Source organism: Phyllobates terribilis, unplaced genomic scaffold (genome assembly GCF_046119375.1).
Source record: "Phyllobates terribilis strain yellow unplaced genomic scaffold, ASM4611937v1 Scaffold_9__5_contigs__length_417890890, whole genome shotgun sequence".
Taxonomy (NCBI): domain Eukaryota; kingdom Metazoa; phylum Chordata; class Amphibia; order Anura; family Dendrobatidae; genus Phyllobates; species Phyllobates terribilis.
The window spans coordinates 70,196,624-70,218,756 of NW_027362769.1; the positions used below are offsets into that span (position 1 = coordinate 70,196,624).

The 22,133-nt window shown below is 42.9% G+C and overlaps 1 protein-coding gene across 23 annotated transcripts in view; it reads left to right on the top strand.

Annotated features, from left to right (window-relative positions):
- Window positions 1-21,227, top strand: part of UNC80 (unc-80 homolog, NALCN channel complex subunit) — a 222,737-nt gene extending 201,510 nt beyond the window's left edge. For 21 of the 23 annotated variants that reach the window (XM_073646576.1, XM_073646580.1, XM_073646583.1 and 18 more), the window contains 2 exons: window positions 8,103-8,290; window positions 19,954-21,227. In XM_073646576.1, coding sequence (XP_073502677.1) covers window positions 8,103-8,290; window positions 19,954-20,220 — 455 coding nt within the window. In that variant the 3' untranslated portion in view covers window positions 20,221-21,227. Of the gene's footprint in view, window positions 1-8,102; window positions 8,307-19,953 lie in introns of all 23 variants that reach the window. The other 2 variants (XM_073646594.1, XM_073646599.1) reach the window with 2 other exon arrangements.
- Window positions 21,228-22,133: the final 906 nt, after the last annotated feature.

Genomic DNA, 22,133 nt, shown 5'->3' on the forward strand with positions numbered 1-22,133 from the left:
GTGGCTGGCCCATGGCGGTCAGTGCACAAAGGGGTATCACTTATTAGTCAAAAAGTTCAGAGAGTTCGTGACACCACCTGTGGTGTCTGGTGAGGATCACCAGCGCTGCAGCAGTCCTCTGAGGCAGATGTCAGGGCAGCTAAAGATGGTACGGCTCCCCACAGGTGGAGCGGGCCTCAGGGCAGTGAAAAATAGATGAATGGTGAGCTGGGCGTTGTAGTGCGGGGGAGGAGGAATGGCGCCAGTGAAGAGACAGTCAGAGGCCGTTCGATACAGTCGTCCAAGATTTTACTTGCAGTTCTTAGGCAAATCACAAGTGCACTTCACAGGTGAAGGCCTCCCTCGTCGCACCGCGTTCACCGGACAGGGGTTCAATCCCTCTTCAGGCAGCTTAAGAATGCCTGGCGGAACCCCACTTTCTCGTGTTCCTACTTTGACCGTCTTTACACTTGGTCCTTCTCCCTGCTGCCCTGAGCTGCCCACTCTCAATCCCGCTCGGGTATGCTGAAGTCCTTCCTGTACGTCGGATCCGGGACCAACCTGACCCCCTGGAGATTAGAATGAAGCAACCGATCCCTCCTGACACCTGGCAGGAGCGGGGCATACGGATGCCGTCCTGCATGCGCCGTACCCCCTGGGATCCTTTCCTTAGAACGGAGCCTACTCCCTGCTCTCCTCCGGGGCCTCTATCCTAGGCCCTAATTTGTGGAGCAGAGCTCCTGATGAGCCTCTGCTCCCAGACTGTTCCTCTGAACAGCCCTCACTAAAACGACTACTGACTGGACTGACCTCACTCTAATGGCTTCTCTTTTATATCTACTGTATAAGTGCTTACTGTAGCTACTTCCTCCACCCACACCCACTATTGGTTCCCCCTACCTTTGGGTTCCCCCCCACTCCAGCCAGGGACAGGGCTCAGCAGCTGTGCTCTGCATGTTGCCCCTCCAGCCGGCCTGGAGCAGTGTAGTGATGGATGCAGGTGTTTGGGGTTTCGTGCAGCACTCCCATCTTACCTGAGAGAAGGGAGACACCACACTTTGGGGTGAGGTGCAGTATCTCTGTGGCGACTGAACCCTCAGGGGCGCCACATCAGCAAAATTTCAACTCCCCCAAATTATTTATATGTGCATGTAGCTCATGCTAACACAAGTCCAGCAATACCTTTACATGACCAGTCCATTTGTTTGTTATAGAGAAATCAGTGTTTGAATTAATATTCAAATGGCTATGGTGGATCTGAAGCCTCTGTCGCTCCAGCTCTGTTCCTGCTTGATTGGCATCTTCTCTGCTGCGTGACTTTGGGGCCTAAAGTTTAGGCAAATGAGCTATCAGTCAAGCAGCAGGTGGCGGCGCTAAGATGAGAATAGAGCTGGAGTAACAGTGGCTTAGATCTACCATAGCACTTCAGCCTATTTGCATATCAATTCAAATGCTGATTTTTCAGTAATGGACTGGCCATGTAAAGGTATTTCTGGACTTGTTCTTGAAAGAGTTACATGTGCCTACAAATAGTTTGGGGAGTGAAATCCTGTTAACAGATTCTTTTAAAAAAGAGCATTTTAAAGGAAAGTTTTTAAAAGTATTAAATAAATTAAAAAGAATATGAAAATTAATCCTTTTCCCCACTTAAAATGCAAAAAAAGCCATCATGCAACTCCAACGGTGGAAAAATTGAAAAGTTATGGCTACATAAGCCAATTTTTTTACCACTTTGGACACACCTTCTCATTTAAAGATTTTTCTGTATTTTCATGGCTATGAAAATTGTACATTCACACTGAAGGCATCAAAACTATGAATTAACACATGTGGAATGATATACTTAATAATAATAATAATAATTTTTATTTTTATAGCGCCAACATATTCCGCAGCACTTTACAAATTTTAGGGGGGACTTATACAGACAATACAGAATAAGCATATCTCATATCGAAAGGAGTGAGGGCCCTGCTCGCAAGCTTACAGTCTATGAGGAAATGGGGGAGACACAAAAGGTAGAATGTGCATATATTATATAATGCAGCCTTGATATACTCAATAGGATAAATAATACATGGACTGGTCACCTGCCAGTATGTGTACAGTCCTAACCGAGGCTATTATGTGCATGGTTGGTATGAGCCTGAAATTGAAGAAGATTTTAATATGGGGGAAAACTGGGACGGACAACTGGGACGGACAGATAGTGTGTGGAGGCGATACGCCAGTCTAAAGAAATGGGTTTTTAGGGTCCGCTTGAAACTGTGGGTATTGGGAATTAATCGAACTGTCCTGGGTAGTGCATTCCAAAGAATTGGCGCAGCACACGAAAAATCTTGGGTACGGGAGTGGGAAGTTCGGATTATGGAGGATTTTAGTTTTAAGTCACTGGCAGAACGGAGGGCACGTGTAGGGTGGTAGACTGAGACAAGGGAGGAGATGTAGGGGGGTATTGAAGCATGGAGCGCTTTGTGGGTAAGCGTGATAAGTTTAAATTGAACTCTATATTGTATGGGTAACCAATGCAATGACTGGCACAGGGAAGAGGCATCGGTGTAGCGGTTGGCGAGGAATATGATCCTGGCTGCTGCGTTAAGGACGGATTGGAGAGGGGAGAGTTTAGTAAAAGGGAGACCGATTAGTAGAGAGTTGCAGTAGTCCAGACTAGAAAGGATAAGAGCTACAGTAAGAGTTTTTGCCGAGTCAAAGGTGAGAAAAGTCCTGGTTCTTTAGATGTTTTTGAGGTGTAGATGACATGAACGAGCGAGTGATTTCATGTGAGAAGTGAAGGAAAGATCTGAATCAAAAATGACCCCAAGACAGCGGGCTTGTTGCTGGGGAGTAATGGTTGAGCCACAAACGGAAATGGCAATATCGGGCACAGGTAGGTTAGTGGAGGGAGGAAATACGAGTAGTTCAGTTTTTGACAGATTCAGTTTTAGACAGGGGGAGGACATAATGTTAGACACAGCAGAAAGACAATCACTGGTCTTTTGTAGTAATGCAGGGGTGATGTCCGGAGCAGAGGTGTATAATTGGGTGTCATCAGCATAGAGATGGTACTGAAAACTGAATCTGCTGATTGTTTGTCCAATGGAAGCGGTGTATAAGGAGAAAAGAAGGGGGCCTAGGACTGATCCTTGAGGAACCCCTACAGCAAGGGGAAGGTGTGACGGGTTCTAGTTACCCCATCCGCAGATGTCCAATCTTCTTCTGCAGGCCCCTGACATGGAAAGGCTTTTCTTACACTGGGATATATAAAATATGACTATCGCACAGTGTCTCCAAGATGAACTTAACTTTTATTCTCACAAGCAGGTTGTATAGAGAATCACACAGGCTATTTTTAGCACCCATTGTTCTCACCAGATAATACCCACAGTAGGCTCCCAGACAGCAGTTATGCAACAACCCATTAATCAGCACATTGTCTGTTTGCCACTGCTAAGTGAGCACAGGAAGGTGGGGGCCAAGAGTGCTTCGGTCACATCACAGAATGTCTAACAATATGCGATCCACAATATTCACCCCACTTTATAACATTATGTCCCATTAGCTGTATAGGCGCTACAACAACCCCCATGTGGCAAAATCTTGGATTAAGGGGTTGATCCATCACAAAAGGGATAGAGGAGGAGGAGCCGGTGAAAGACACAGAGAAGGAGTGGTCAGAGAGATAGGAGGAGAACCAGAAGAGATCAGTGTCCTTGAGGCCAATAGTGCAGAGCATAGTGAGGAGGAGCTGGTGATCCACAGTGTCGAATGCTACAGAGAGATCCAGGAGAATCAGCAGGGAGTAGTGACCATTATATTTAGCTGTTAGTAGATCATTAGAGACTTTAGTGAGGGCAGTTTCAGTAGAATATAAAGAGCGGAAACCAGATTATAAAGGGTCAAGAAGAGAGTTGTCTGAGAGATAGCGGATTAGATGGGAATGGACCAGGCGTTCCTGGAGTTTAGAGATAAAGGGAAGATTGATAACAGGTCTATAGTTGGCCGTGCAGTTCTGGTCAAGGGATGTTTTTTTAAGTAATGGATGTATGCTGGCATGTTTAAAAGAAGAGGGAAAGATACCAGATGAGAGGGAGAGGTTGAAAATTTTAGTTAGGTGAGTGGTGACAGCTGGAGAAAAGGACTGAAGGAGATGTGAGGGAATAGGGTCACTGGTGCAGGTGGTAGGGCGAGAAGATGCAAGGAGCCTGATCACTTCATCTTCCGTGACAGGTTCGAAGTCAGAAAGTGAGCAAGATACAATGTGGTGGGGGAGAGCATGCATAACGTTTGGAGATTGGGAGAAAATTTCCTGTCGGATATGGTCAATTTTGTCTTTGAAATAATTGGCCAGATCGTCAGCGCTGAGGTCAGTGATCGGGGCCTGTGCTGTTTGAGGAAAGAATGAAACGTGTCAAAGAGTCGTTTAGGATTGTTGGAAAGTGAGATTATGAGGTTGTTAAAGTAGGTTTGTTTGGAGAGGTGAAGCGCAGAGTTATATGTTTTCAGCATAAATTTATAATGGAGGAAATCTTCGTGCAGATTAGATTTTCTCCACAGCCTTTCAGCGCACCTGGAGCACCGCTGGAGAAGATGTGTTTGAGGCGTGTGCCAGGGTTTTCGCCGTCTATGCCGAATTGTTCTTTGTGTAGGAGGTGCGGCTTCATCCAGGCCGCATAGCATTATTTCGTTATAATGCTTCAATGCAGAGTCGGGACATGAGAGGGAGGAGAATGGGGCCAATGATGATTGCAACTTTTTCATAAATTTCTGGGTGTTAATGGCGCGTATATTTCTATAAGTGTGGAAAGTGGGGGTGTCTTGAGTAGAGTCAAAGTTCCTGACAGAGAATGAAAAAAGATTATGGTCAGAGAGTGCAAGGGGAGAGTTAGTAAAGTCATGTACTGAGCAAAGCCGGGAGAAGATCAGGTCCAATGTGTTCCCGTCTTCATGTGTAGGAGAATTAGCAAGCTGTGAAAGGCCGAAGGAGGAGGTTAGTGATAAAAGGTGAGCGGCAGATGCTTAACAAAAAAGTGTGAAACAACTGCAAATATGTCTTATATTCTAGGTTCTTCAAAGTAGCCACCTTTTGCTTTGATGACTGCTTTGCACACTCTTGGCATTCTCTTGATGAGCTTCAAGAGGTAGTCATCGGAAATGGTTTTCACTTCACAGGTGTGCCCTGTCAGGTTTAATAAGTGGGATTTCTTGCCTTATAAATGGGGTTGGGACCATCAGTTGTGTTGTGCAGAAGTCTGGTGGATACACAGCTGATAGTCCTACTGAATAGACTGTTAGAATTTGTATTATGGCAAGAAAAAAGCAGCTAAATAAAGAAAAACGAGTGGCCATGATTACTTTAAGAAATGAAGGTCAGTCAGTGCGAAAAATTGGGAAAACTTTGAAAGTGTCCCCAAGTGCAGTTGCAAAAACCATCAAGCGCTCCAAAGAAACTGGCTCACATGAGGACCGCCCCAGAAAAGGAAGACCAAGAGTCACCTCTGCTTCTGAGGATAAGTTTATCCGAGTCACCAGCCTCAGAAATCGCAGGTTAACAGCAGCTCAGATTAGAGACCAGGTCAATGCCACACAGAGTTCTAGCAGCAGACACATCTCTTCAACAACTGTTAAGAGGAGACTTTGTTCATCAGGCCTTCATTGTAAAATAGCTGCTAGGAAACCACTGCTAAGGACAGGCAACAAGCAGAAGAGACTTGTTTGGGCTAAAGAACACAAGGAATGAACATTAGACCAGTGGAAATCTGTGCTTTGGTTTGATGAGTCCAAATTCGAGATCTTTGGTTCCAACCAACCGTGTCTTTGTGCGACACAGAAAAGGTGAACGGATGGACTCTACATGCCTGGTTCCCACCGTGAAGCATGGAGGAGGAGGTGTGATGGTGTGGGGGTGCTTTGCTGGTGACACTGTTGGGGATTTATTCAAAATTGAATGCATACTGAACCAGAATGGCTACCACAGCATCTTGCAGCGGCATGCTATTCCATCCGGTTTGCATTTAGTTGGACCATCATTTATTTTTCAACAGGACAATGACCCCAAACACACCTCCAGGCTGTGTAAGGGCTATTTGACCAAGAAGGAGAGTGATGGGGTGCTACGCCAGATGACCTGGCCTCAACAGTCACCAGACCTGAACCCAATCGAGATGGTTTGGGATGAGCTGGACCGCAGAGTGAAGGCAAAAGGGCCAACAAGTGCTAAGCATCTCTGGGAACTCCTTCAAGATTGTTGGAACACCTGTGAAGTGAAAACCATTTCTGATGATTACCTCTTGAAGCTCATCAAGAGAATGCCAAGAGTGTGCAAAGCAGTCATCAAAGCAAAAGGTGGCTACTTTGAAGAACCTAGAATATAAGGCTGTGAGCCCATGATGCGTTTTTCAAGCGTTTATGCTGCGGAATTTCCGCAGCGTAAACGCTTGGGAAATGCTTGGTAAACCTTCCCCCATGGTCTCCAATGCAATTCCGCACTTTCAATGCCCATGCTGCGTATTTTTCCGCAGCGTTTATGCTGCGCTCAAAAATCCGCAGCATGTCCATTAATTTTGCGGAAGCGCTGCGTTTTTGCCGCCATTGACTTGCATTAGAACGCGCCAATTCCGCAAGACTACATCTGTACTTGCGTAATTGGCGCGTTCTAATGTGCAGATGGTAACCGGGTGTGGAGGACAGGAGACTCTCCTCCACACCCAGGTACCATTAAAAGCTGTAGAAAAAGAATAAAATAAAAAATAAAGATTATATTCACCTTCCGACGGCCCCCGGACTCCTTCCCTGTGCTTGCCTGCAGATCACGCAGGACTGAAGGACCTGCGCTGACGTCACAGTCATGTGACGGCAGGTCTTTCAGTACAGCGTACCGCGATCTGCTGGCAGCCAGCACAGGAACGCAGTACGTCTCGGGGGCTATCAGAAGGTAAGTATAGGTTTATTTTTTTATTTTTAACCATTCTCTCGGGTCACACTATATAAATCCATGCCGTTTGCATGGATTTATATAGTGTGACCAAGTTGTCAAGCACTTTCCAAGTGATGCTAAAATCGCTTGGAAAGCGCTTGACACCCGCATGCGGAAATGCAAGTGAAGAACTCTTCATTTCCGCATGTCCCTGGCATGAAAAATGCATGTACAATCCGCATGCGTTTTTTTCAGCCAGGGAGATGCTGAAAAGCTCAGGAAAAAATCCTGAGCATTTCTGCATCGTGGGCACATAGCCTAAGACATATTTTCAGTTGTTTTACTCTTTTTTGTTAAGTATATAATTCCACATGTGTTAATTCATAGTTTTGATGCCTTCTGTGTGAATGTAGTATTTTCAAAGTCATGAAAATACAGAAAAATCTTTAAATGAGAAGGTGTGTCCAAACTTTTGGTCTGTACTGTATATACAGTATATTTACAGTATGTTTGGTATAACTGGAATTGTACTAACATGGAAAGTCATGTCGGCAGGTCAGTTTTACTGCACAATGAACACAGTAAAACACAACTCAATAAAACATTTCACTGTTCTTCAAACTTTTATCCCATTTTCCAGTATATTGTATGGTAAAATGAATAGTGGCAATCAAAACTACAACTCATCCCACATAAAACAAGCCCTCATATGGCCATGTTTTAAGAGAAATAAAAAATCTATGGCTTTTGGAAGAAGGGGAGATAAACACAGGAATGCATAAACGAAGGGGAGTGAAGGGGTTATAATGCGTGTCTGCTATTATCATAAATCTGACATATTTTGCAGCAATGGTATTTGTGAGCTAGCTTCATAATTGGAATCTACAATCTACGTTATCTCAAGGGTTCACATACTTTAGGCCGTACTGTATATAGTGCAGGGGTGGATATATCATTAGTGCAACCTGTCCAGCTGCACAGGGGCCCAAGAGGTAAGGGGGCCCACTTCCAGCTTCAAATCAGCCAGCAGCTTTTTACGCAGGCACAAAGCGGGGACCATAAACTGTTGTTGCACAAGTGTCCGCCAGTGATATAGTGTGTTTGAGGCTAACCTGCATTCTACGTCTACATCAAAGTCAACCTGCATTGATTTGTACAGTTATAATTATACACCTCATCTTAGCTTCCTTCTACTCTTCTCTCCCTGCAGTGGATCAGAAAAGATCAGTAACTTTTACTGAAAAGCAGCCTCAGCCTTCTACATCGCATACTGAGGTTCCTCCCTTGCCATCACGTTCTGGCTGTAGCCCTGCTCCATCTGTTAAACGAGAGAGCCCTGTTCTCAGATCCTCCCCATCGATCATTGTGGCTGATCTCCACAGCCAGACTGACAGCCAGGTAACACCACAAGCAGGTTAGAGCATGTGTATCTCACCTCCTTCCAATTGTCCGTGTGTTAAGAAAGGCCTGCCAGGATTTGTAACTGGAAAATTGGGCGCAGGGGAAATTTATATATGTATATACAGTTAGGTCCAGACATATTTGGACAGTGACAGAAGTTTTGGCATTTAACTGTTTGCAAAAAAAATATTCAAGTAACAGTTATCAATATGGGCTTAAAGGGTCTGTCAGCGAAGAATGACTGTTGAAACTAAGTCCCGCCACTCGATGCTTCACGGCGGAGCCAATTATTTATATACACCTTCCCATCTACTTGTTTTCCATCTATCTCCCCTTCTTCTTTGATTGATGGCTCTGGCTTCATGGGGCCGGAGAATGGTGGAGATAGATGTAAACTAAGCAGGTGGGAAGGTTTAATTAAATGATTGGCCCCTCCATCATGCATCAAGCACCTGTACTTGGTTTCCACAGTCATTCAGTGCTGACAGTCCCTTTAAAGTGCAGGCCCTCAGCTTTAATTTGAGGGCATTCACATCCTAACTGGAATAAGAGTTTAGGAATTACAGCTCTTTAATATGTAGCTGCCTCTTTTTAAAAGGACCAAAAGTAATTGGACAATTATCTAAAAAAAAAAAAGAGCGTACTGGTGAGCTCGAGAACTCAAAAAGGCCTAGACGTCCACATAAGACAACAGTTGTGGATGATTGCAGAATCCTTTCCATGGTGAAGAAAAACCCTTCACAACATCCACCCAAGTGAAGAACACTCTCCAGGAAGTAGGTGTTTCAGTATCTAAGTCTACCACAAAGAGAAGACTTCATGAGAGCAATTACAGAGGGTTCACCACAAGGTGCAAACCATTAATCACCCTTAGGCAGCTTTCAAACGTTCAGTTTTTGGTCAGTATTTTACCTCAGTATTTGTAAGCCAAAACCAGGAGTGGGTGAAAAATACCGAAGTGGTGACGTGTTTCTATTATACTTTTCCTCTGATTGTTCCTCTTCTGGTTTAGGCTTACAAATACTGATGTGAAATACTGACAAAACGTGACCTTAAAAATAGAAAGGCCAGATTAGACTTTGCCAAAAACATCTAAAGAAGCCAGCCCAGGTCTGGAAAAGCATTCTTTGGACAGATGAAACTGAGATCAACCTGTACCATAATGTTGGGAAGAAGAAAGTATGGAGAAAGCTTGGAATGATTCATGATCTAAAACACACCACATTCTCTGTAAAACATGGTGGAGGCGGAGTGATGGCATGGGCATGCATGGCTGCCAATGGCACTGGATCACTAGTGTTTATCGGTGATGTGACTGAAGACAGAAGCAGCCGGATGAGTTCTGAAGTGTACAGGGTGATACTTTCTACTCAGATTCAACCAAATGCAGCAAGGTTGATTGGACGGTGCTTCACTGTACAGATGAACAATGACCCAAAACATACTGTGAAAGCAACCCAGGAGTATTTTAAAGCAAATAAGTGGAATATTCTGCAATGGCTAAGTCAATCACCAGATCTCAACCCCATCGAGCAGCATTTCACTTGATTAAGACAAAACATAAGGCAGAAAGACCCACAAACAAGCAACAATTGAGGTCAGCTGGAGTAAAGGACCATCACAAAGGAGGAAACCCAGTGTTTGGTGACGTCCATGGCTTCCAGACTTCAGAGAGTCATTGCCTACAAAGGATTCTTTACAAAGTATTAAAAATGAACATATTATTTATGGGAAAGGTAATTAATCCAATTACTTTTGAGCTTCTGAAATGAGGAGGCTTTGTAGAAAAATGGCTGCAATTCCCAAATGTTTCACAGGATATTTTTGTTAAACCACTTTAATTAAATCTGAAAGTCTTCACATCAATTGCATCTCAGTTGTTTCATTTTAAATAATAAATAGTGGCATGCGGAGCCCAAATCATAAAGATTCGCTCACTGTCCAAATATTGATGGACTTAACTGTACTTGTTATAAAGAAGCCCCAGCAAATAAAAAATGCTGACACAGCAACAATAGGACATATAATAGAACTCCGTAGACTATTAAAAGAAACAACAACCTGTTAGCGCTAATCTAGAAGTGAAGTGAAACATAGAAGCTTCACTATTAAATCTGGTGAATTTAGATGTGATCGTTGTTAAATCACTAAATAAACTGTTGCTCTGCATCTCAACCTGCAGAGACAGGAAGCCCATGGGGCCACTCTCTATAAGGTGGGGCTCAGTGGTGTAATCTGCAGCCCTAATGCAAAGTCGCCAACAGGGTCCCCAATTATCATGGGTCTTTACTATTATTGGTCTTCTTTATAGGTCAGAGTGACCTTTTGGGTCCTCCCCCTCTTTAGGCTCCAGGGCTCAGGTGAAACTCCAACCGCACTCCCAGCACCCCTGACAATTATACCAATGGTAGGGCTAAATTTAACTGACCATACACATTAGATCATTGTCAGTACATGGCACCAAAATCAACAGCATCTGCCATAATATATATGGGGTAACCCAATTATTCAACGGTATCTGTTGTCCCTTTAAACCACCAACAATGGGACCTGATATGTGGTTTAGGTCTTGTGACAATGCATATCAAATTATAGATCTATGGTAAAAGCAAGTTTTGGAATTTAACACTTTTTTGATTTCACAATTACAATTTATCAACTATCCACAAAATTGCTGGGACCACATTGATTGCAACCACAAGAGTCCTATATCCCCAGTTTGAATGGCACTGTGGTAGATCATGTGGGCTGCTGCTCCATTTATTGCTTAAGGTACTGAGGATGATTGCCAAGTGCTTTACTCGGCTATCTCCGTCAGCCTAATAGTGAGTGCAATGGCAGAGTGCATGCAAAACCACCAGTCCATTCAGACAAGATATTCAGGGCCGGTGTTGCTAGTCACTACTCACGAACAAGCGATGAGGCTGGGTAGTCAAGAGGTCTGGGGTCAGATACCAAGTGGGATCGTCATAAATAAAGAGGTAAGGCAAAGGTGTTGTCAGGTCACGGTCCGAGGTTAGAATTCCGGGAAGGTAGCGGATCAAGACAAAAGGGCAAGGCAAATGGATGATCAAAGGAAAGGTCCAAAGTCAGGCAACAAAGATCAAACACAGGAACACATAGAACAGAGCAAACACACATCATTTGAGCAAATCTACAAATGGCACTAATCTGAGGCAGAGAGCCAGCTAAATAGCCTGGTAATCACTCGAATAACAGACACATGGAGGAAGCCCGGAATGCCCCCACTCTGATTGGACAGCTGAACTGTCACTCAACACACTGACAGCTCAGCACGACCCAGTCTCCAATTGGACAGCTGAGTTTTCCATCACCATACTGACACCTCAGCACGCCCCAGTCATAGATTGGACGGCTGAACTGTCACTTCTTTCAGACACACCTATAGGTGGAATTGTGACAGGTCCCCTGTTTTCAGGAATTGTGGTCATCCGGTAATCTTTTGAATAGGTGATAAGATGTAATTGTGGGACATCCTCTTTCAAAGGAATCTGTCACCCCATTTGTGCTATGAAATCTGAGAACAGCTTGATGTAGGGGCAGAGACTCTGATTCCAGTGATGTATCACTTACAGGTTCTGCTTGGTGTAGTTTTGATAAAATCCCTGTTTTCTCTGCTGCCGATCAAGCAATTCTCCGATTGCTGAGCTCTGTAAAATCCCGCCCACATTCCTGATTGGAAACTGCCTGTGTACACTGCTGATTGACAGAAAACTGCTAATCAGTGGTGATGGTGGGGTTACGCAGAGCAGGGGGAGGTACATGGCACAAGACAACTCTAGTGATAATCTCCTGCTGATAAAACACTGATTTTAATGAAACAACAACACACAACCCAGTAAGTGATAAATCGCTGAAATCAGGGTCTCAGCCCTAACATCATGCTGCGCTTAGATAACATAGCAAGGACCTGCTGACAGATTCCCTTTTAGAAATGACGATCAGTTCAGGTATACCCATAAAAAAATCTGCATAGATAGACCCTAATCAGTGTTTAGAATGATGAAGCCTCCAATAGATGTGACAATACAATGAATTTGTGCCGCAGTTCTCAATGAATAAACTTAGAAGAGTTTTATTTTTAGATGACTATACTATATGCAAAGTATTTTCTCAAAACTGACCTTCAGGAATTAGGCAGAAATGTCTGCAGTTTAACTGGTTTGTAAAAGTATAGTACAACTTGTACAGTGGATAAAAAGCAATGCCAGGGCGGGCTGGCAGCAGCCAGTAAACACTAAAATGTTTTATTCCGGGAATGACTCCGTTTTTCAGTGGGTCTTTTCATAATATTGCTCAGACACAGCCGAGTCCATCCCTCCTTTACAAAAAGATCAGTCACATTAAACTTTTTTCCTATTGCAATTCAAGGCAGGTCTTTGGCACTAGAAATCATTTAACCTGTACATGAAAATGATACAAGTTTTGTGACTTCATTTATTATTTTTATTCATTTGTACACTATTACTTTGCTTGTTTGTTTGGTTTTTTTTACATTTAAACATTTTTTTTTCAAGCTACTACTGGCATTAGATTTGGTGTGAATCGACAGCGGTCTGTGGCTGCGGCAAGGGAGGGGGAGAACCATCTCTTACCTGTCGTCATCCCCGGCTCTTCTTTTGATGGCGCCACGTCACGTGTGTGTGGCTCTGCTACGATGACGTCACACCAGGCAAGCTAATCAAAAGAATAGTTGGATATGACGGTTCTCCTGCTGCTGTGCCGCTGCCACAAATCAATGTCATGGGACGTGCAAATAAATTTACAACAATTCTAATGGACATCCATGCGATACTCTAATAGATTTACATTGCTACATACAGTGCAATTGTAGCATACACACAGCGTGACTGCAGACTTATCAATTAAGACCGGACTTCCCCTTTAAACATTTTTCTCAATGGTCTCAAGGTGGGATAATAAAAAGAAAATGCTATGTTCACCTCCTGGATTGACGTTGCTCCTCTGCACTCGCTGCTGTGTCCTCACCGGTCTACTGGCATCAACATCCGGCAGAGGCGTAATGAAACCGCTGCAGCCAATGACAGCTACTAGCAATAAGTGGCATACCTTTCAAATCCACTACCAGTCCTGTGCCAACAATGCCATGGTCACCCGCTAGTCTTCGTTTACTTCATATGTTGATGATGTATTTTACCAAAATGTCACCTCTGTCAGTTACAATCTGTGATTGGCTGCTGCAATCACCTGTAGGGTAGTAGCAGTGCAGCCAAAGACTGGCAGAGGACTAGGGAAATGTTGGCATGGAGGACGCAGTGGAATTGGAAGGTAAGTACTGAAACACCAGATGTAAAAGTGGTGTAAAAGTACTCGGCAGGTATGGAAAAATTGCTGCAAAGTGAGAGTGTTTTCAATTATAAAAGTGTTAATAGTTTATTTTTATCAGTTAACAAAATGCAAACTGAATGAACTAAGGAGGAATCTCAAATCAATATTTGACACTTTGCATCAAAGCATCATGAGGACACTTGCACACAGATCTTGAAAAACTGAGCCGGGAGGTTTTTCCAAACATCTTGAGCTAACCACAGATCTTCCGGGGATATAGGTTTGCACAATGATGTTGAGATACGAGCTCTGTGGGGCCACATCATCACTTCCAGGTCTCATTGTACTTGTTTATGCTAAAGATAATTCTTAATAACATTGGCTGTATGTTTGGGTCGTTTTCCTGCTGCAGAATATACTTTTAGCCCATCAGATGTCTCCCTGATGATATTGCATGATGGAATAGTATCTACCTATATTTCTCAGCATTGATGACACCATTTATTCTAAACAGAATCCCTAACTCCATTTGCTGAAATGCAGCAAGGAACCTCCTCCATGCTTCATTGTTGTCCGCAGGCACTCACTACTATACTGCTCTCACACCCTCCGGCAAACAAACTGCCTTCTGTCTGTCTGGGATTACATGAAGAGACAGAAGGATTTGCACAGGCCAACATCTACAAAGATCTGTGATTAGTCCTCAAAGATGTTTGGAACAACCTCTCTGCTGAGTTCCTTCAAAAACTGCTTGTAGGTGTATATATAAGAATTTATGCCATTTTGTAGGCAAAGGGTGGTCACACCAAATACTGATCTGATTTAGATTTTTCTTTTCATTCATTTTTGCTGATTGATAAAAAGTCAACTATTTTTATCAACTAATCAACTTCTATTTATGAAAGCTTTCTTACTTTGCATCATTTTTTCCACACCTGCCTAAAACATTTGCACGGTGCTGTGTGTATCAAACTTTTCCAAGTTTTTTTTTAATTTAATGATTCTTCTTGGCCAATTATTGAGTGTGAAAAGCTTCTCATGATGAAGTCGGAGCTGCAGACTGACTGAAAGGAGTCATATAATACATCATTGGTCTGACAGAACAGGACAGCTGTTTAGTGATTATAATTATAGCCACTAATATAGCTCTATTAGGGGATCATACATATGTCATAGCTGCAGATTCTCTATAAAGCAGTGGCAGGATGTGTTAACAGTTGTAATAGCTGGACACTTTCAGTGTCTACCCTGTGATCTACACAGTAACACCTACAAAACCTCCCAAAAGAAGTTTGCTTTTCATCCACCAATTAGTTAAACATTCCTGCTGAGCCAGGGCTAAGATGTTTTCCCAAATTTTGCATTCTGTGCTTGAATGAGATGGGGCACAGAAGTGGTGACCGTATGATCACCCCCTGGAAAAATGGTTGACTCTTGCCGTCCAGCACTTACGGTTGGGATCAGAGTTTTCTACATCGATGCAGATTGGCTGCTGACAAAGGGAATGAGCTCCTCTTGTCATCTCAATGTCAGCCCTGTCATTGTGTCTACGGGGGCCAACTATTTATGCCGTCAGTAGGGCCCAGCAGAGATCTCCAGCGCTGTCCATTTAAAGCTCCTATTCCTGCATACTTTTAGACATGTTCTAACAGATGCCTGTGCATTAATGATATGTACCTGGAAATAATTTCTAAAGAATAAACATCTAATTCGGCAAAAAAACGACCTAAACAGCAGACAGCTATGTAGATAGACCTCAAAATTAAAGGTTCCGGTCAATAGAATTCTCTGGGCCAAAAAGGGTAAAAAAAAAAACTCCTTTGGTCTTTAATAAGGGTCTTTTTTTATTAAGGGAGTAGTGATAGTAAGTAGAAGACCCAATATGACAACAACTTGTTATCTAGGTGTGATGGCCCCTTCAAGTCTGACAAAGAAAACTTGAATTTCTAGCAAATTATAGTGTTTTTAAAACTTTTTTTATTGTGTACAGTCTGTGGAGTCTTTCAAACTCTTTAAAGAAATCTATGGGGAAAAAAAGCAGAAAAATCCTCTACACAGAGCATGTTGTGTTTAGAAAAAAATGATCCAACAGCTCCCCAAGTGTCAAACACAAAAAGTCATTTTATGTGATTTCCGATTACCGTATATTCCGGCGTATAAGACGACTTTTGAAGACTGAAAAATCTTCTGTCTAGTCTGGGGTCGTCTTATACGCCGGTAATGCTTTTGAACTTTCAGAAATTGACATGCGGGGATACTCTGGGGGTGTTAATAAGCTGCCGTGGCCGTATCCCTGCCATGTCGGAGTTAATATAAGGTGGAGGGAGTTAAAATACGGCGGCGGTAGGTCCAGACAGTCAGCGCTTCTGTGCTGAAACTGACACATCGCTGCGTATTCCCAGCTCCGGACACATCGCAGGACTTCTGTGCCGACAGCTTTCACTTGTCACAGAAGCGGTGCGCTGTGTCCGGAGCAGGGAAGTTCGCATCGCTTCTGTGACAATATATGAAAAGCCGGCAATTCAGCAGCGGCATAAGCCGGCACCCGACAATTTAGAATAGAAAGAATAGAGCATCACACATAGATTAGATAGATAGAAACATGTCAGTCACATATATATGAAGTACAGTGACAGTATTGCTTACTGTACTTGTCATTTAGTGTAAAGGATTTATTAAAACAAATATTAGTGTTTTCATGCACCGTCTCTTTAAAAAAGCCGGCCGGCAATTCAGCATCTGTACCCGACAATTTATAACAGAAAGATAGAGCATCACACATAGATTAGATAGATAGAAACATGTCAGTCACATATATAAGAAGTACAGTGACAGTGCTGGTTACTGTACTTGTCATCTAGTGTTAAAATAACGGATTTATTTAAAAAAAAATTGGCGTGGGGTTCCCCGTAATTTTAGTCTCTAGCGGAGGTTAAGCAGACAGCTGGGGCAGATGTTTGAAGCCTGGGAAGGGGGTAATACCCACGGAGCTTCCCAGGCTACTAATATCAGCCCCCAGCTGAATACCTAGCCTTTACTAGCTATTAAAATGGGGGACCCCCCCAAAAAAATGACGTGGGGTCCCCCCTAATTTAATAGCTAGCAAAGGCTAGGCAGACAGCTGGGGGCTGATATTAATAGCCCAGGAAGGGAGCCATGAATATTGGCCCCCTCCCAGGCTAGAAACACCAGCCGTCAGCCGCCCCAGAAATGGCGCATCCATAGGATGCGCCAATTCTGGCACTTAGCCTCGCTCTTCCACGCTGCCCTGGTGCGGTGGCAGGGGGTAATAGGGCTGGGGTTGATGTCAGCTTATAATGCCAGCTGACATCAAGCCCAGGTTAGTAATGGAGAGGCGTCTATAAGACACCCCCATTACTAACCCCATAGTAAAAGTTAAAAAAAACACAAACACCCAGAATAAAGTCCTTTAATTGAAATAAACACACAATTCTTTATTGTTCTAAATTAAACCATACTTACCATCACGCCCATTCCAGCTGAAGCCAACGATCTCCTGCAATAAAAGTAAAATAATAAAGCAACCTCATCCTTACCTCTCCATGGTTCCCAGGACCGATCCAGCTCTGCTACATTCACATGACAGGCTGGACCGCAGCAGAACGCTGCCATCCAGCCTGTCATCCCGCAGACACTGAGAAGCGCAGGCATGCTTGCGCTCTGCAGTGTCTGGCTGTGACGGCATCCAGATGAGCCGACAATGAACTCAGCTCACCTCCTGGACGTCCGTCACTGACAGCGTGGGAAACTTCTACTGCGCATGCGGGGAGCAGGAGAATTTTCCCACGCTGTCAGTGACGTGCATGAGGTGAGCCGAGTTCATTGGACATGATCTCGGCTCATCTGGATGCCGTCACAGTCAGACACTGAGGAGCACAAGCATGCCTGCGCTTCTCAGTGTCTGCCGCATGGCAAGCTGAACGGCAGCGTTCTGCTGCGGTGCAGCCTGTCATGTGAATGTAGCAGAGCTGGACCGGTCCTGGGAACCATGGAGAGGTAAGGATGAGGTTGCTTTATTATTTTACTTTTATTGCAGGAGATCGTTGGCTTCAGCTGGAATGGGCGTGATGGTAAGTATGGTTTAATTTAGAACATTAAAAAATTGTGTCTTTATTTCAATTAAAGGACTTTATTCTGGGTGTTTGTGTTTTTTTTAATTACTTTACTAGAAATTCATGGCGGTCATGTCTAATATTGGCGTGACCCCATGAATTTCGGGCTTAGGGCCAGCTGATAATGCCAAGCTGGCCTTAACCCCTTTATTACCCAGTGAGCCACCGCACCAGGGCCCTGGATGAGTTGGGTACAGCGCCAGAAGATGGCGCTTCTATGAACGCGCCATTTTCCGGGGTGGCTGCGGACTGCAATTTGCAGCGGGGGGGGGCCAGAAAGCTTGGGCCTCCCTGCGCTGCAGATTCCAGCCCCCAGCTGCCTAGTTGTACCTGGCTGGACACAAAAATAGGGCGAAGCCCCACGTATTTTTTTTTTTAATTATTTCATGAAATAATTAAAAAAAAAAGGGCTTCCCTATATTGTTGTGTCCGGCCAGGTACAAATAGGCAGCTGGTGGTTGGGGGCAGCCCGTTCCTGCCTGCTGTACCTGGCTGGACACAAAAATATGGCGAAGCCCACGTCAACATTTTTGGGAAAAATTAATTACAAAATTAATAATAATTTAGGGACTGCATCTTTATTAACCCCTCAATTGTCATTTAGTGTTAAAATAAAGGATTTTTTAAAAAGAAAATTGGCGTGGGATCCAACATCATTATAGTCTCTAGCGGAGGTTAAGCAGACGGCTGGGGCAGATGTTTGAAGTCTGGGAAGGGGGTAATACCCACGGAGCTTCCCAGGCTACTAATATCAGCCCCCAGCTGAATACCTAGCCTTTACTAGCTATTAGAATGGGGGACCCCCCCAAAAAATGACGTGGGGTCCCCCCTATTTTAATATGTTTATGAGTGACAGTTTTCCTGCTATATACCTGCATGTCATAAGAATTTAAATTAAAAAAAGGACCATGTTAAATTCAAATCTGTTTTTTTTTAATTTTTACCGGTGTTTGGTATGCGTTGGAAAAGGGGTAGTCTTATACGGTGAATATATCCTAAACTCTATATTTTAACAGGAAAGTAGGGGGGTCGTCTTATACACCAGGTCGTCTTATACGCCGGAATATACGGTATATATTTCAATATAGACCTTAAAGGGGTATTCCCATCTCCAAGATCCTATCCTAATATGAAGTAGGTGTAATAATAATAATATTAGCAAATATCTTCAATTAGAAATGTAGCATAGTTTTTCTGGTTCGCTAGGTCACTTTACTTGTGCAGACATTGCAGGACCTTAGATATCCATGGTTTCAACCACAGTTTTAGTGACAGTGCTAGTGGTTGTAACCATGGATACCTAAGGTCCTGGAATGCCTGCACATGAGGAAAGGGACATAGCGAATCAGAAAAACTGAATTGAAGCCAACCTTAGAAGCTGTATTTTTTCTATATTACTAGTACTTTCAGGTATGTTGGTGACCCTTAGACATGTACAGCACATGGTTCTGTGCAAGTAAACAAACCTTGGATCAAATTTAATGTAAAAGGCAACTGAAATATCCCAGAGTTTTGCTTTCCTAAGGGCTTATTCAACTGTAGCTTTTTTGATGATTTTTTTTTTTTACGCGATTTTTTTTTTTAGGTTAAAAAAAAGTATTGTTTTACAGTAACAGCAAAATCAATGACATTTCTAAAATCTCAGTGCAATTTTTTCTCCTTTTGTTTTTGACCTGCATTGTATTTTACAATTTTGCAAATTGCATTTTACAAATGCAGCATGTCAATACTTTCAGGATTTTTTTCTGCATCTTTTTCCCGTTGAGATAAAAAATGCTTAGTCCTCAAAGAAGTAGCACAGAAACCGCATCCAACACCTGCATAATTTATGCTGCAGTTTGCTAGCAATAATCTGCGCTTTTCATGAAGAAAAAAAACTCATTAAAAAAGCTATGTGTGACCATACCCTTATAAAGTAGTTTGCCCTACTCCTATATTATTTATTGTGGAAGCCAGATTTTTATTTGCAAGGCTGTCACATTATATCTTACTCCATTCCTCTACTATGCCAATAACAGACCATTTCTGCATTTACATTATACTCCTGAAGAAGCCATGAGATACCTCCGAGCTCATTTGTCTGCTGTTCTTACATTGTACGTTTTGGGCAGCAGCCTTATGGGGCATGTATAGTGGATAGGATAGCTGTGTTACATATTTCTAAAGTATTTACAAAAAATGTATTTTGATTGCTAAAATCTTTCTCTCTTATCACAGAGAAGGACCCCCTTCCTGGGGAGGGAAGACTCAGCATCCAGTCGGGGAGCAGCAGTCCCACTTCTCCACAGCTCCCCATCCTCCCATCTCTCTGATCCTGAAGACTTTGGTGGTCTGGAAACTAGCAGCTTGCTTCAGTACACAGACACTGTCCTCCACATCACTGAGGATAATGGGATGGAGAACCCCCTCGTCTCCAGACATTTTAATTTCACTCATGTTGAACTTGGGGAGACGGACATTGATCTGGATGAATCTCATGTTTAGTCTTGAGACTTTTTTTTCCCGTTTGGTCTTGAGACTTTTTTCCTCGTTTTCTCTCACTCATGCCTATAGACAAAGTGCAAAGCACTTGCTGTCCCTCCCTTGTAATTCTGTTATGTTTGCTTTGGAGGGTGTGTATGGTTATGCTGCTTATCTGACCTCGCTGCTTCGCTTTTGGGTGAACATACAATAGTTAAATATATTATGGAAAGATCTGCTTCAGATGGGACCAAAGAATGCAATGAAATCCCTACACTTGTCACTCAGCATCCATGTGCTCTAACTGTATGGGTAGCATACAGCATGCTAATGCCAAACTTACCTGTATGTGACACATCACATCGATGCCAGCGCACACCTCAGATGTATGTGCACTAGTATACATGTTAGTGCTGCTTTACACCGTCATTGAGAGGCCTTACATAAAACTGACTGATTACAATGTTTCTTAGTCATATATCTCCTATTGCCATGTTTCTTCCTATTCTATTAACTTCATAGACATGGAGTTGTTACAGAAGTGAGTGAGGGATAGGAGTTGATGTTCCACATTGGATAGGGTTGTAAACGAACCTACTTTGGTGAAGTGTCTCCTGCCATATTTTACACAGTGATGCTTTTTTTGAGGACCATTTGCCCAATCCATAGCCTTATTAATGAAGAGTGGATTCACTATAATGGTTGCAGAGGAAGCAATGACAGGTGGGCCTCAAGAGTTTGGAAGTCATAACTGGGGCCATTATAGTCCACTCAGCCTGGGCTATACAATGATCACATTCCTGCTTGGCAAAAAGAAGAGCAGATTTACCCTGAAAATCAATAGGAGGTGGATTTTGCATCAGAATCCATGTGAAAAAAAATACTGTGTTAAAGGGAATCTGTCATCAGGATTTCACCCCTAAACTATTTATATGAGCCTGTAGCTCTTTCAAACACGAGTCCAGCAATGCCTTTAACATGGCCACTCTGTTCCTCCATAACTGAGAAATCAGTGTTTGAATTGATATGTAACTGAGGCTGAAGAGCTATGGTAGATCTGTAGCCTCTGTCACTCCAGCTCTATTTCCCACCCAGCACCGCCTCCTCCTGCTTCAATGACAGTCTCTATGCTGTGTGATTTCAGGCAATCAGGCCATCAGGCAAGCAGAAAGAGGCAGCACTGGCAGGGAATAGAGCTGGAGTGACAGAGGCTTCAGATCTGCAAATAGCTGTTCAGCCTCATTTCATATCAATTCAAATGCTGATTTCTGAGTAACAAAGGGATGGACTGGCCATGTAAAGGTATTGCTGGAGTTGTTTTTCAAAGTGCTATATGCACATATATATAGTTTGGGGGTATTAAATCCTGCTGATAGATTCTCAGGAATATACAATTAAAGTCCACCCTCTCTAAAGTCCTAAAATGTAAAATGTAACATTTCTCTAAGACATCATCACTTTATCATTATTTTTTTAGACAGATTTTACTCTATGTGGTATGGAAACCTTTAACAAGCTGCTGTTAACAGATCTATTGTTCTTAGTTTTATTTCTCAAAAGAAACTCTTCATATGAAAGAACATATGAAACAACATGAACCTCTTGAATAATTTTGATTGCTGACCCATACAGAGAACCAGATGTTTAATATATGTTACAAGTATACAATATATTATGTATTAGACTGTCTGCTGATTCTGCAAAAGAAGTGAAGTATAAATGAAAAATAATGTGGGAAATTCTATTTCGGAGATAATATATATGTTGTGAAGAGATAAAAGATGTATTGCGTGATGAATTATTAATAAATATTTATTTTAAAACTTTACTGTTCTTACGTGAGCTTTTGATATAAATGAAAAATATATAAAGCCTACACACCCCTGTTAACATGTCAGGATTTTGTCATGTAAAAAATCATACCAAGAAGAATCATT